At 32.0% G+C, this 14,895-nt stretch overlaps 2 protein-coding genes across 2 annotated transcripts; one reads left to right on the top strand and one right to left on the bottom strand.

The window, feature by feature from the left end:
- Positions 1-527: 527 nt before the first annotated feature.
- On the bottom strand, positions 528-3,754 carry LOC148205549 (ras-related protein Rab11A-like). Its single transcript, XM_088103465.1, has 2 exons — positions 3,412-3,754; positions 528-1,211 (listed from the first exon to the last, which is right to left on the bottom strand). The coding sequence occupies exons 1-2, from the start codon at positions 3,744-3,746 to the stop codon at positions 764-766; spliced, it is 783 nt and encodes a 260-aa protein (XP_087959591.1). The 5' UTR covers positions 3,747-3,754; the 3' UTR covers positions 528-763.
- A 4,910-nt stretch (positions 3,755-8,664) lies between these two features.
- Positions 8,665-14,114, top strand: LOC148205548 (polyadenylate-binding protein 2-like). The gene is made up of 5 exons (XM_088103466.1): positions 8,665-8,983; positions 9,744-9,814; positions 13,159-13,350; positions 13,465-13,592; positions 13,701-14,114. The coding sequence occupies exons 1-5, from the start codon at positions 8,776-8,778 to the stop codon at positions 13,747-13,749; spliced, it is 648 nt and encodes a 215-aa protein (XP_087959592.1). The 5' UTR covers positions 8,665-8,775; the 3' UTR covers positions 13,750-14,114.
- Positions 14,115-14,895: the final 781 nt, after the last annotated feature.

Below are 14,895 nucleotides of genomic sequence, written 5' to 3'. Positions count from 1 at the left end.
CTAATGGTTATGTTATAGTCATTTTGAATAATTTTGATTGATTTACTCATTTTTTATACCAAATGAAACGTAAAAGTTAAAACGATCTCTGTTATTGGTTAATGATTCGATATATATTGAGATATACCTAGCCTATGTTATTATTTTGAAATAACGTGACATAACACATTTAATTGCATGTCACGTTACCAATAAATGAATAATATTGAACAGAACTAAGAAATAATAATTTAAACTCATTGTATTTAGTAAACGGTCAAAGATATTAATTCTAATTCAAATTAAATGACTACGTGTTTTATTGCAATAACTGCCTTTTTAAAAGTAGTCTCCATTTATATTTATTTGTACAAAATTATTTTAAAAACACAGTTTTCAACAAATAAATGTTTTTCAATTTCAACTCTTTCAACAATTAATTTATCAAAATCTAATTTTATGGACGGTTGAAGCTATAATTGAAAAACCCATTATCTGCACATACGTATCTCATGATCGCTTTGCCGTACCAACAAAATGTAGCCATGTCAAAACTACAAACAAGAGTGATGACATTATCAAATGCGAGAACGTTCCAAGTTCCACCAATTCACCTACAAAAATCACGTATATATTGAACCACGCAATTGTTCATTTTAGTGGTTTACTCGGCAACCAAAACAAATTAAATTTAAATGTACAAAAAGCAATGCGCCAAAACCTTTAAAATTTGGTAACAAGAACACAAGCATGAGATACACTATAGAAATTAATTATAAATAAGTCAAGATGCTTGACAACACATATTCCTCCTAGCAGGAAGTTCCTGTGCAGGGCCTGGAACGATAATCTTCTGGCCAGACAAAGATGCGGAGTTACCATTTCCCTGACTTTCATCAGCAGTTAGATTCTTCTTGTTGAGGATGTTGTATATTTCTGTCAAGACAGTTACGAAGGCTGTTTCAACATTAGTTGCCTCCAGTGCTGAGGTCTCTAGGAAAAACAACCCTTCTTTCTCAGCAAATTCTTTTGCATCCTCGGTGGGTACATCACGCTGGTTCTCAAGATCACATTTGTTTCCTATCAGAATTATCACTATGTTCTTGTCAGCATGGTTGCGCAGCTCTTCTAACCACCGGGGTATGTGATCAAAGGTTTGGCGTTTAGTGATATCATAAACCAACATTGCCCCCACAGCACCCCTGTAGTATGCACTTGTAACTGCTCTGTAGCTGCATCATAAACCATTCATATATGAGGCTAAACTGACATTTAATGTACTTGTAAGTCAACCATTCCAACCAATAAATAAATAACGAGAAGAAACACTAAATAGATATAATTTGCATGCAAGAAAATATATCTCTAATCTACATGCTTCATAACAAATATGTGAGAAACAGGAAAACATGTCCAAACTAAATATGTTGGTCAGTATAATTTATAAGTGTGGAAAATTTATGTAATACGGTACCCAACATTTGTTGTAAAAACCTGACGAAATCACGAAAAAAATAATACTTCCTGATGCGTACACACTTGTTGCTGTATTGTGCAATTCTATCAAGATACAATAAAAACTTCTCATTCTTTGAGATATTTAGAATCTAATAAGATAAACTCTTAAAGAATAAATATACCCAGAATATTAGAAGAAGAAAAAAAGAAATGAGCTATGTGAGGGAGAGATAGAAGAGAAATGAGTTGAGTGATTTTGAAGGAAGCATTAGCGGAGTGGTTCATGATTGTCCAAAATTCCCAAGGTTTGCTGGAAGAAAAATCCAGCAACAACTCAAAGTTCACAACTTGCAGAAGAAGAAAAGAATCCAACAACTGTTGGACTAAGGTCTTCGACGGACGTAGCTTCCGTGAATCACGACATCAAGAATAGGGGTTTTAAAATTTGCAACTAACTGTTTGTTAGCTTTTGCAATATACTCGCAGCCCTTTATTTTACAACAACATTGGCATCCACTTCCATGGATGGTCTGTCGCAGGTTCTTCCGTGTTTATGTATGTGGTAAATATCAATGTTTAAAAACTGAGGTTTGATGTAGTTCATATTGGAAAAATCAGTTGTTATTGTAAAAGCTCAATAAATGGAGAATATTGACATCTAGTTGACTAGTTGAGAGCGGGAAGTATAACGAGATTCTATTTCTATGTCTTATAAACAAATCTAAGCAAACGCATTTCTCTAAACTCTGTAAAACATGAGATCGTATTACATTAAACAACTTATGCAATAATTCATGCACTACAATCACTCCATTCAGTTGGAATCCCTCCCACAATAATACCAAATATGTTCCAAATTCAGAATTCATTTTCCTTTAGAAAAAATTATGGTTTTATATAGTTCGAGAATATAAAATGTTAGAAATGGAGTAAGAAGAAAGTCAGCATCTTTATGAAACTAACAATCAATCAAAAAAGGCATAACTATCAATTCCGGTGAAGTTGATCTATAAATTTATCAATACTTAGACCATAACAGCGACGATTGACCAAAATGAAGAAAGACAAAGGCAGCAATGAGAAACGCAGACTTAACTAAATCTACCAGGATTACATATAGCTTTGAATTTTGCATAATAACTACACATTCACAAAACAAATGCTGCAAGACTATGACATGGTGGCCATAAACTCGTTCCACAACAGTTTTTCACGAAAAAAATACCGTTGCAAATTTAAAAAAAAAAAATCACTGGGGTAATTAACTAACAGCAACCCCACAATTTCGGCGACCAATAGCATCAACACAAATAACTGATTCTAATGCACAACCAAAACTATAAATCTAGCCACAAAATCAAGAATTTTCAGGTCTTTGCAACCATATCACAATATTTGTCCATAGTTTTTGACAGTATCAACGAGAGTGGTGACCACACCGCAGCTACTATTGGAACCATAATTACAATCCCAATATCAAGGTTTTCCGAACATAAGTTAGCCTAACATAACTATAACTCCAAACTACCGGTTTAACTGATAATGTTTCACACAAGTTAATACACACTCTTGGTTATATTTTACATTTTAATATAATTAACTAAATTGGAAATTAAGTTTTCTTTATGATTAACGAAAATCACGGTGACGAGTTATGTCAAGTGTTCGTCCAACAACACAAATTCTCTCGAATAAGCAGTTTTCCTTGTTTCGTGGTAAATTCCAGATATTTATTAAACCTAGCACATGCTCTTGAATACGGCGTGCTATTCGTTTTGCTGCTTCTGTCACTCATCAATCAGGAATCCAGAACTTGATCGTGATGATAAGCTTAGTTAATAGAGGATCGCTGGCGGCGGTGATGAGATCACGCGCGAAACGAGGCGGTGGTGCAGATGACAGATTGAAAGCGAAGCTAAAAATGAAGAAAGTAGGGAAAAGGAAAAGAGATAGCTGGAAGAGCAGTTAGAGTACCGTTCTTGGCCAGCCGTGTCCCAGATCTGAGCCTTAACGGTCTTGTGATCGATGAGCAAAGTCCGCGTCTGAAATTCAACACCGATGGTGGACTTTGAGTCCAAGCTGAACTCGTTCCTGGCAAACCTCGCTAGAATCTGTGACTTCCCCACCGCAGAGTCACCAATCAGCACCACCTTGAAGACGTAATCTATCCTCTGGTTCGCGTCCCCATACCCTCCTCCTGCACCAGCACCTGCCATTTCCACTCTCTTTCTAACTGTCTCCTTCCCTTTCACCTCAAAACTCGAATAAAAGGTGACGATCTTTTTTGTTCTTTTTTTTTCATCAATCATAGGAGAAATTTATTTCTTCATCGTTTACATTTATTGGTATTTTTTGGAGGGACACGTGTCAGGTGACACGTGTTGGAATGAGGTGGAAGCGTAGAGACGTGTTTCCCCACACCAATTAGAAGTTAGTTGGTTTGGTTTCATAAAACAGTGTTTGAAGAAGAGTGAAACGGTTGTTGAGGACAGCTCCTTCTATCTTACTTTCCTCTGATCCCACCACCATTTTACGCGTTGCGGAATAGTTGTCTCAAAAATGCATACAAAAAAATAATAATATTTATATAATGTAATAAGTTTATTACAACATTATTTCTTCTAAATAAGTTAACTTCAATTTTGTCTGGAGTTGAATAAAACAATATCCACACTCATTGAGTTATTAAAAATATTGTCAAAATAAACATAGCTGTCGCTCCATGTATAATAGAATAATTTTTGTGTATATGTCCTTTTCTTTCTAAATCAACCGTGTAATATGAAGTGTTTGTTTTATTACAACAACGAGAGACACTAGAGATCAGGTTTATGATATGATATTTCTTTTGGTTTGTTAGTTTATATATAAATAGAATACTCTGGTATTGTTTTAATAGTAGGTTTAAAATTAAAAAAAAAACAAAAAGTTTGTACATAGATTATACATTATTTTTTATTGTATTTCTTTAAATGTTATAACTCTTGGAATATAAGTATAGTTTAATTTCCATAGGTTAAGGTTTTGATATGATAAAAATAATTAATTTTACTTTGATTTTATTTATTTATTTTCTTTATTGGATGGTTGAAAAGGAAATATTATTGATGTGGAGTTGATTTTTTGGATATTTACCTATATAGTTGGGATTGTGAGAAAAACATTATAAAGAGATCGTTGATTAAAACACTCTTTAATCCAAATAACTATAGTTAATGTTGTAATTTTATAATGTAATAATTGTATATATATTTATATTATACAATATGTAAAATTTGAATATATGTGAATTGTATACATTCTTGAATAAAAATATTGTTTTGAATATATGCGAATTGCATAAATTTTTATGATTGTTTAGTGTGACTTTTAGGTCAAGTAATATCTTATTCCTTATATTCGAGTGGTATGTAATAATTAGAAACAAACCAAAAGAAATATCTAAAATAGTATGAGAATAGATGTGATTTCTAAAATAGTATGAGAATAGATTAAAAAGGATTAAAATGACATTTGTAAGTAATAAAGTATATTTTTTTTATATAAAGGTAAATTTTGTATAATTATAAAAACTAAATAAATAAGTAAACCTAATTTTTTGAAATTCAGTATAGATATACTGTCTAACTACTCACAGTATATTTGTTTTAAAGGCCTCTACATTGTTTAAAAATGTTTAAATTTATTTATAGATCGATTTTCTTGAATTTAAACAAATAAAAATAAGATTGTTATTTAATTGAATTAGACTATATTACTTCAAAATAATTTAACTTCCAAATTTATGGTTACGGTATAACCACTTCTTTGATGATCCATTATAATATTTAATTTTTTCAATCAAAAGAAAGGGATTACACTGGAATTTTAATTTTATTTTCAAAATAAACTAGTATTTGAAAAATATTTCTAAAATAAACAAATAAATAAGGTTGATGAATTTATAAACTATTATTTTAATTTTGATCAATTTTTTGTTAGTTTTTTTTATGTGGTTAGTAATGTGTCATATTTTCAAGATACATGTACAACAAACTAATGTCACATGTTTAATTTTATTATTTTGAATTAAAATTAAAAAATGCGTAAAAGATTAGTTCCTACACCCTTTTCATATCTTTTATATATCTTTTGTACACAATTTGTACACTTTTTACAATTTTCTACATCCTTGTACACGTTTTGTACACTTTTTCTACACCATTTCTATACCACTTGTACACCACTTATATATCATTTATAGAAAGACGTAGAAAGCGTGTACGCCATTTTGTACACACTTTATACACCCTTTGTAGAGAGATGTAAAAATGGTGTATCCCATTTGTACAAAGGGTGTACAAAAGGTATATATCTTTCTATATCTTTGGTAGAAAGATGTAGAAAATGTGTATAAAGGGTGTACAAATGATGTACAAAGGGTGTATATAGGGTGTAGCAAAGGTATAAAAAGGTGTACGAAGGGTGTAGAAATGATGTAAAGAATGTGTAGCAGTGTACAAAGAGTGAAAAAAATGTGTACAAATAGTGTGGAAAGATGTAGAAAGAGTGTAAAAAGCACTATGCCAAAAGGTGTAAATGTGTAGAAAGGGTTTAGGATAGTGTTAGAAATGTGTAGAAAGGTTATTTGGAGGTTGTAAGAATGATATGGGAAGACTATAGTCCCGATTTATTAGGTTGTAGAAAGGGTGTAGAAATGATGTAGAAAAGGTGTAACAAGATGTAGGAAATGTTTACACTCTTTCTACAACCTTTATACACTCTTTCTATACCCTTCTCCATCCTTTATACACCATTTCTACATATTTCTACACTCTTTCTACATCTTTCTACATCATTCTACAACCTTTCTACACCCTTTTGTAAACTCATTATACATACTCTGTATACCCTTTCTATACCCTCTATACACTCTTTATAGACCCTTTGTACACCTTTTTTACACCCTTTCCATATCTTTTGTAGAAAGGGTGTGCACCCTTGGTTTTCTACAATTTTCTAAATCGTTGTAAATGCTTTGTACAACCTCTATACATCATTTGTATACCCTTTTAAAATTCTTTATACAAATCTTGTACACCCTTTCTACACCATTTCCATATCTTTTGTAGAAAGATATAGAAAGGGTGTTCACCCTTTGTACACCTTTTTTACACATTTTGTATACAATTTCTACACCCTTTTTATATCTTTTGTAGAATGATGTAGAAAGGGTGTACACCTTTTGTACATGTCTTTACACACTTTGTAGAAGGGTGTACATGGGGTGTACAAAGAGTGTAGAAAAGTGTAGAAAGAGTGTGGAAAATATATAAAAAAAGTATAGAAAGAGTGTAGAAAGATGTTGGAAAGTTGTAGGAAGAAAGTACGAATAATGTAATAAATATGTAAGAAGGTTGTTAGGAAGGATCTAAAATGACGTAGGAAGGAATGAAAGAGGTGTGTAAATGGTGTAGCAAGGGTGTAGAAACGATGTAGAAAGGATGTAAAAATGATTTAGGATAGTGTTAGAAGTGTGTAGAAAGCTTATCCGAAGGTTGTAAGAATGATATGAGAAAACTATACCCCCGATTTATTAGATTGTAGAAAGGGTGTAGAAATTTTGTAAAAAGGTTTTAGAAGGGGGCTAGAAATGTTTTAGATAAGGTGTTGAAAGGATGTAGAAAATATATAGAAAGGGTGTGGAAAACGTGTGGAAAGGGTGTAACAAGATGTAGGAAAGTTGTACACCCTTTCTACAACCTTTTTACCCTCTTCTGTACCCTTCTCCATCATTTTTACACAATTTCTATATCCTTCATACATCGTTGTACACCATTCTACTTCATTCTACACTCTTTCTACAACATTTGTGTATCTCCTTAGATCCTTTGTGCATCCTTTGTGCACCCTTTATACACCATTTGTACACCTTTTCTACACCCTTTTCATATCTTTTGCAGAAAGATGTAGAAAGAGTGTTCACCCTTTGGTACACTCTTTCTACAATTTTCTACATCGTTGTAAACCCTTTTTACATGTTTTGCACAATTCATGTACACCTTTCTACATGTTTTGAACAATTCTTGTACACCCTTTTTACACCATTTCCATATCTTTTGTAGAAAGATGTAAAAAGGGTGTTCACATCCTTTTTACACTCTTTTTATATCTTTTGTCGAATGATGTAGAAAAGATGGTCAACTTTTGAACAAACTTTTTACATCCCTTCCCCAAAGTGTGTAGGAAGGTTATTGAAAAATTAAAAACATAAAAGTACTAAGATAAAATTTGAAATATAAATAAAAGTTATTAAATCAACACTTGATAATAAAATTTATAAGAGTTTATACAACATTTTCTTTTTGTTTTTTTCTTTTATGTATACACCGTGCATACGGAATTTGTATATTATTTATCCGTTTTTATAAATTTTCCAATGGCTGAAAAAAAAATATATTTTTAACAATATCTCAAAACTTATGTGTTTATCTTTTTAATTACTCAATTTAAAAAATATTTTTTAATTATTTGGTTATGATATATAAGTATATATAAAAATTATAATAATATGTATAAGTTGCTCATTATAAACAACTTTTTTATGTAATTGAGAAATATATATATATATATATATATATATATATATATATATATATATATATATATATATTTGTTAAGTTTTATTTTCAATAACAAGTAACAAGTTTTTGAATCTAAATTTCTTTCCACACGTTTTTTTCTAAGAAATCATTCAAATTTCTCTTCAACTCTCTATTATTTTAATTAATTTTTAACCTGATAAGATAAATATCTTGTGTCTCTTTATTCTATTAATTAATTAGACATTCTAAACATACTTCCCTTTACACATAAAAACTATGTATATAAGTAGTCAAATTAATCATTCTATTTATGTCAAATTATCTCATAGTTTATGTTTAGTTTTCTTGATATTTTTTTTAATTTACATTTTTAATTTGAATTTCCAAAGATTTTTTTAAAATTTATCAACGATAAAATTCAACCTCACATCACAAACTAAACTTTTCATCATATATAATTTTAATTTTTTATTATATATAATTATAATATCATATATTTGAATATACTATTTATTTTGACTTAATTATATGAAAATTAAATTTTATGATAAGTGCTAAAATCGTAGTAAAAGAAACACTCTAAACAACATAAGACAACACGGTGCTCTCGTGTAATTTCCCAAATCAAACACGTAAAGTGTATTATAATTATAAATAAATAATGAAGAAGTAGAAGAACCCTAATTTTCATTGCAACAATTGTGTTGTTGGCAGGGAGTGTATTTGTTGCATTTGGTTTTTCTGGAATTGTAAGATGGAGGAGGAAGAGCACGAGGTGTACGGAGGAGAGATCCCCGACGAGGGTGAGATGGAAGGAGACGTAGACATGTCCGCCGCCGACGATGACGCCGCCGTCAAGGAGCTCGACGAGATGAAGCGCCGATTGAAGGAGATGGAGGAGGAAGCCGCAGCGCTTCGCGAGATGCAAGCCAAGGTCGAGAAGGAAATTGGCAGTGTTCAAGGTTTCTCATCACATCTTTTCATTCAATTCATCAATTTTATCTCATCATCTTTTGATTAGCCAGTATTCTTTTTCATTTCGAACTGATCCTCGAGTTTTCTCATCTCGCCGTTCTCTGATCTTGTTCAATCCCTGTTATCGGTTTGGTCGCGCTTGAGAGTACTCCCATCATTATCGTTATGCAATTCTTTTGTGGAACGTTAAACTCTTTGGTTACCAGAATGCGTTTCTTATGAGCTTTGTCCACAGCTAAATACCAGTCTTCTTTAAACTCGTCCTTTATGATTATGATTAAAACCTAAAGCGTACCAGAACTCGAACAATAACCTCTTCCATCTCATCTATCGTCATTTTTCATAAAACCTAAAACTCACCAGTTTTTTTTAGTAAATTTGATGTATTGATAAACCTAAAAACACCAGAGCTTGAATAAAAATCTCTCTGAACTCGTAGTCGAGATCAAAGTTTCAAAATTGGAGTCGTGGTTCCGTCAAATTTCCTATAGTGTTTTTTGCGGTTGCCCCGCATTTCACTATTTGCCATTGACAACTGTGATTAATTCTTAGTTTCTAATCAAGTAATTTTATTTGAAGTATTCTTATTTGTATACTTGTCTTTGGTTAAAATTTTGGTAAAACATACAATGTCCTTTGCTGAACTATATTCTGTGAAATATATGGATTTTACCAAATCGAGTGACTATTGTCTAAATAGAGTTCCCACATATTGTTTTAAACTTCAAGATTGAATACCTTTTGCAGATCCTGCTAATGCAGCTGCTTCTCAAGCAAACAAGGAGGAGGCAGATTCTCGGTCTGTTTTTGTTGGCAATGTATGAATCACATCATATCCTCTTTTTTTATTTTACTAGTTTTTCAATTTGAATCATGATTTCCCTTCTCTGCCGTATTTATGTGGAAGTTTGCATTCGACTACTCTTTTTAGTTGGATACAAAATCGTTACCTTTTTCCTAATCAACTTAAATTACAGGACCTGATTTGGTTAATACGAACTGTATTTAGTACATATTTATTAGTCCTATTTAGCTCAAGTTGTGGAAGTTAAAACAGTCCGACTGGATTGATTAGTTGGACCAAAAACCAAAAACTGATCTGCCAAATCGTTAGCTCCAGCCTTTGAACTGATAGCTTACATATTAGATAATAAACTACCTAACTAAGTATAAATCGGTCAGAAGAACTGCAGGAACCGTTTACATTTTACTTATAATTTATGGTCTTTATGCATTGCTGCAAAAGAATATTAGTTTAGTTGGACACACACATAGAGACATGGTGTTTGTGAGTGGTTTAATTTCCCCATAGTGTTTTATGAAGCTTATACTGTTAAAAATATCCTAATCCTATGTTATTTGGTGCAATATAATATTCAATACACTCTTCATAGGTTCTGTAACCAAGTTGCACAATTGTGAAACACTTTATGTAATTGGGAGATTGTAACTTGCAATAACTTAACTTTCAGTTTGTTATTTATTCCCTTATAATCCCAAATTTGGTTATACATTTTCCACTTTAATTGTAACATTATTTATTTTAATCAAATTGATTAAGACAACGTGGGACGCCATGGCAGTGGTTATAATGTTTTTCATATCAAATTTAAATTTTCCAATTTTAGATATGGATGTGGTACACTAGGCATTACTCGTATGTCAGGGTCGCTTTAAATGTTAACCAATGTGAAATTGTGGAGATTATACTTGGTAATGGCATTATGTTTCAGTTTCTTTGAGCATTAGAGTGCTGCTCTATTGTGTATGATGCGTAGCAGTTATACATTGATTACATATTTAATATTTCATGCAATCAAAAAGGAATACTATTATCATCCATAACTGTTTAAGTTGGAAGGAATACTATTATCATCCATAACTGTTTAAGTTGGATAAACATATCTTCGTGCTTTTTCCTAAGACAAGTTATAGGGCCCATAAACTTTGGATCAAATTGTCCTGCCGATCCTTTGTGTTTGTATGTGATACAAGGAAAAAGTAGTGAAAAACATGCAAGAGATCTTGGTAGTTGGAGTCTATTAAATTGCAAATAGAAATAAGTCTATTAAATTGGAAATTTGAGTACCATTGAGTAGTTTCTTTAGACCTTACGGGGAATAATTTTTTTTTTCTTTCTAATCTTAATGTTTTACCAATGCTATGTTGGAAATTAGCAGTGATCTATGAAAGATTTCATATAAGGTATTTAGCAAAGCTTCTCCTTCATGCCCTTTCTGATTGACATTTGATAATTCTAAAATTTGAAACTTCTTGCCGTTGTTTATCACTGGGTATAACGCACATGTCATGTCTTGGGCTATCTATTAATTTGGCCGCTTTTAAAGCATTCTTTTATTTGTTTAGTTTTTTCAGTAGAAACCTTGGTTGAATGGGTCTTGAGTTTAATTCTAGATGTTCTTTCTTATGCATTGTATTTTTTTTATTATGATATATTTGAAAATGCATATTCTTTTTGTTTTGGAGTGTATACTGTTAATATTCGGAGACAGGGTTTGACTTTTGTCTGACTATCATCGCAGGGTCATTCTTATTACTCAGGTTCTATAATTAGCGCTGGGATGCTTGCATTGTATTTTGTGTGTGGGGCAATGTGATTGGTGTCTCTTAGGGTTGTTCTAGAGGGAAAAAAGAAAGTATGTTATGCTTATGAAATTTAATAAGATACATGAAGGAAAACAAAGACAAAAGATTGAGGAGGAAAAAACTAAGCTTCTGAAAAGAAAAAAAAGGAAAAGAATGAAAAATTATACAGAAAGAAAAAGATCATGTTGAGAAAAAAAGAAGAAAGAAATGAGTAAATAGAAGAGAAAAAGAAAATATGTTGGGGAAACTATTAGTGACATTTCATGGATGGCTGAAACTGGTACAGCTGGAGTAGAATGTGTTAAAGATGCATCAACTTCACCCTTGGAGGAGACAGCTTGTGGTTCTTTTGGAAGAACATTCTGTAAGTGCTGGGCATGCAATCCTAGTGTTAGAGCCCTATTGTTGATTGCAGTGTGGTCTGTAGTGCCTTTGTTGTGTTCCATTTGGTTAGCATGCCCATTGGCATGCAGCCACTGCTTACCTGCTGTCTTTTTATCTCATAATTGTTTTCATCTCTTTAAAATAAGAGTAACTGGTGTTTTAGGTCTTTCCTTTCTCATATTAAGTGTTTTCACAAATCATCGAGTTTCAAGAGAATGATTATTTTGCATTTTTTCCCCTTTATCCCTCTTCTAACATCATGCAAAATTCTAATAGTGAAATTTTTACATAAAAAGTTAGAATTATGACCAATATGTTTAGGCTTTTCTTGTACATCCTTTACTGGTGATGCATTACTACCTTGCCCATTATTGGGAGTAGCTTGTATGCCAGAGAAATGTTGGTGCTATTGTAAAGGCTATAAAGAGGCTGAAACCAAGGAGTAGAAGGAAAAGGGTTTTATCTAAAGTTTGAGAAGAGCCTGTAAAATGACTATGGACATAAATTAAAATTACATGAATACGGTGCATAGCTCGGTAAGGCTTTATGCTTTGGACGTCCTGTTGATAGGAATTGGTAGTTTATGGAGTTAGAAATTTTGAAATTCTTCTGATGTTTGAGGAGTTGGGAAGATGGTTGTCTCTGCATGTTGTAGTTATAAATAATAACTCTTGATCAGATTGAAAGAGTTTATGAAGTAAGAACTGGTGAGGAGTTGGTAAATACATATTTGTTAATGAGTTGCACTTACGTTTGTCACAGTAGGAAGGTGATCTGTCTGCCGTCGTTTTCAAGAGGTCTAATGTTAGATAAAAGTAGTGATGTAAAGGTTTCAATACACAAAGGTGATAATGTGGAGATAGAAATGAAGGATAAGAGAAATTATGCTCCAGAGTTTCTCAATTGAATTGTCCTTAGATTTATGCAATTCCAAGTTAAATAGATCATAATTCAGCTGTACACTTTTTTCATTTTTATTAGGACTGTTTTAACTGGATATATTTGTGTAATATTATAATTTTTTACTAGAACAATGTTATTACATATATGATGTCAGGATGTAAATCTGGAATCTATTTTATTTTTTAAGATAACTGAGTGTAAGCCCCTTTCTGATTAACTTGATACTATCGGCATCAAAATCCCTTGAAATTGATTTGGGTTTGTGCAGGTTGATTATGCATGCACACCAGAAGAAGTGCAGCAACACTTTCAATCCTGTGGTACTGTGAACAGGGTCACTATCTTGACAGACAAGTTTGGCCAGCCTAAAGGTTTTGCTTATGTGGAATTTGTTGAAGTTGAAGCTGTTCAAGAGGCTCTCGTCTTGAATGAATCTGAACTGCATGGCAGGCAACTGAAGGTACGCTGTGTCCATTGAGTTATTATTTGAACTAGGTTACTATTGTTTGAATCAGCCAAGTGATCATTAAGTTAATTTAGTAGTATTTAATCATTTGCATACTTGTATATATAGGTTTTACCTAAGAGGACCAATGTCCCTGGAATGAAACAACATCGTCCTAGACGGTTTAATCCTTACATGGCATACGGCTTCAGGAGGCCATATACTCCTCCTTACTTTTACTCCCCTTATGGATATGGGTATGTTGCACCCCTAATCTCAATTTGCACCTGTTGTGAACTCTGGTTTTGATTGATGTTTTATGTTTTGATTTTTTATTTATTTCATTTTCATCAAATAACCTGCAGGAAGGTTCCTAGGTTTAGAAGGCCAAATCGTTACATGCCGTACTACTAGAAGTTTCATACGAAATGTGTTAAAGTATGAAGATGGTGCATCCTGGGGCAATAACTTTTTTTTTTTTTTTGGGCATTGACACTGTCTTCATTCAGTATTATCTACTCTGCGATTGAGTGTCCATTTGTCTTAGTCTTAGGATGCTTGAACTTTTTTTACTTTTCTTGCGTAGTTATTGGATGATGGCTGACAATAGCCATTGAATATTATGTTATGTTAGTGACTTTTTTTTTCAGTCTTCATAGTTCATACTAACCAAAGATGTACCCTTTGGTAAACTTACCGGTCTTTGTCCGGTCGCTCGGAAATTGGATCAAATCACTAATTTAAATTTATATATAATCGTATTATAATTGTATTGTGAATGGCGTTTTCTGGAGCATTTTGGTTTACGATTTATGACGTATAGGTCATTAGACAATTTCTATATCTTCCCCCTCTTATACTGGGATGTTCATATTAACTGGTTTATAAAATTCAACAATAATTATATTTTTAGTATAATAAAAATCAATTTAAATTGAACATAAAACTAACAAATTCATTTTTTAAAATTAAATTTTGGTTATTTATTTTCTTGAAATGGTTGGATTACCGATATAATCAGCTATCTATATGGTATAGGCCCCTAAAAAGCCCCCAGTTTATTGTTTTCCTTCTTAGAATTCTATCTATCCCCGTAATTGTAATATCAAAGGTTTGAACCGTAGATCCATAATTTCATACCTTTCTATGGATTGGTTCTGGTTTGAACCGCTTTCTGATTAGTTCGTGTTTATCCAATAGAAGAGAAAACCTGTATAAATTGTTTTAACGATCTGTCTATGTGAAAACACGCTTCGTTGCAACTTCTGTTGGCTGTCGACATGCAATGACCTATTAAGTGTAATGACAATGAATTGTTTTCATTTGGGTGAGACTACTGCGAAGAAAGACAGATCCGGGGTTCTGATTTCACAGTTATAAGTTCTCTTATTATCCTGCTAATATTTCTATTTGCTAGTATTAAGTACAGTAAATATTAGACGTTTTTTTAACATGAAATACTATTTATGTTTTCATTTAATTCCTCCTTATAAATAATTAAAAAATCATTTAAATTTATGAAAAGTAATTAAAGACAACACTTTAACAAGCAAAATGATA

The sequence above is a fragment of the Vigna umbellata genome, chromosome 1, assembly GCF_029865625.1.
Source record: "Vigna umbellata cultivar VRB3 chromosome 1, Vumbellata_1.0, whole genome shotgun sequence".
Taxonomy (NCBI): domain Eukaryota; kingdom Viridiplantae; phylum Streptophyta; class Magnoliopsida; order Fabales; family Fabaceae; genus Vigna; species Vigna umbellata.
Note: the sequence above shows the minus strand (reverse complement) of the source record. Positions and strands in the feature narration are given on the sequence as shown.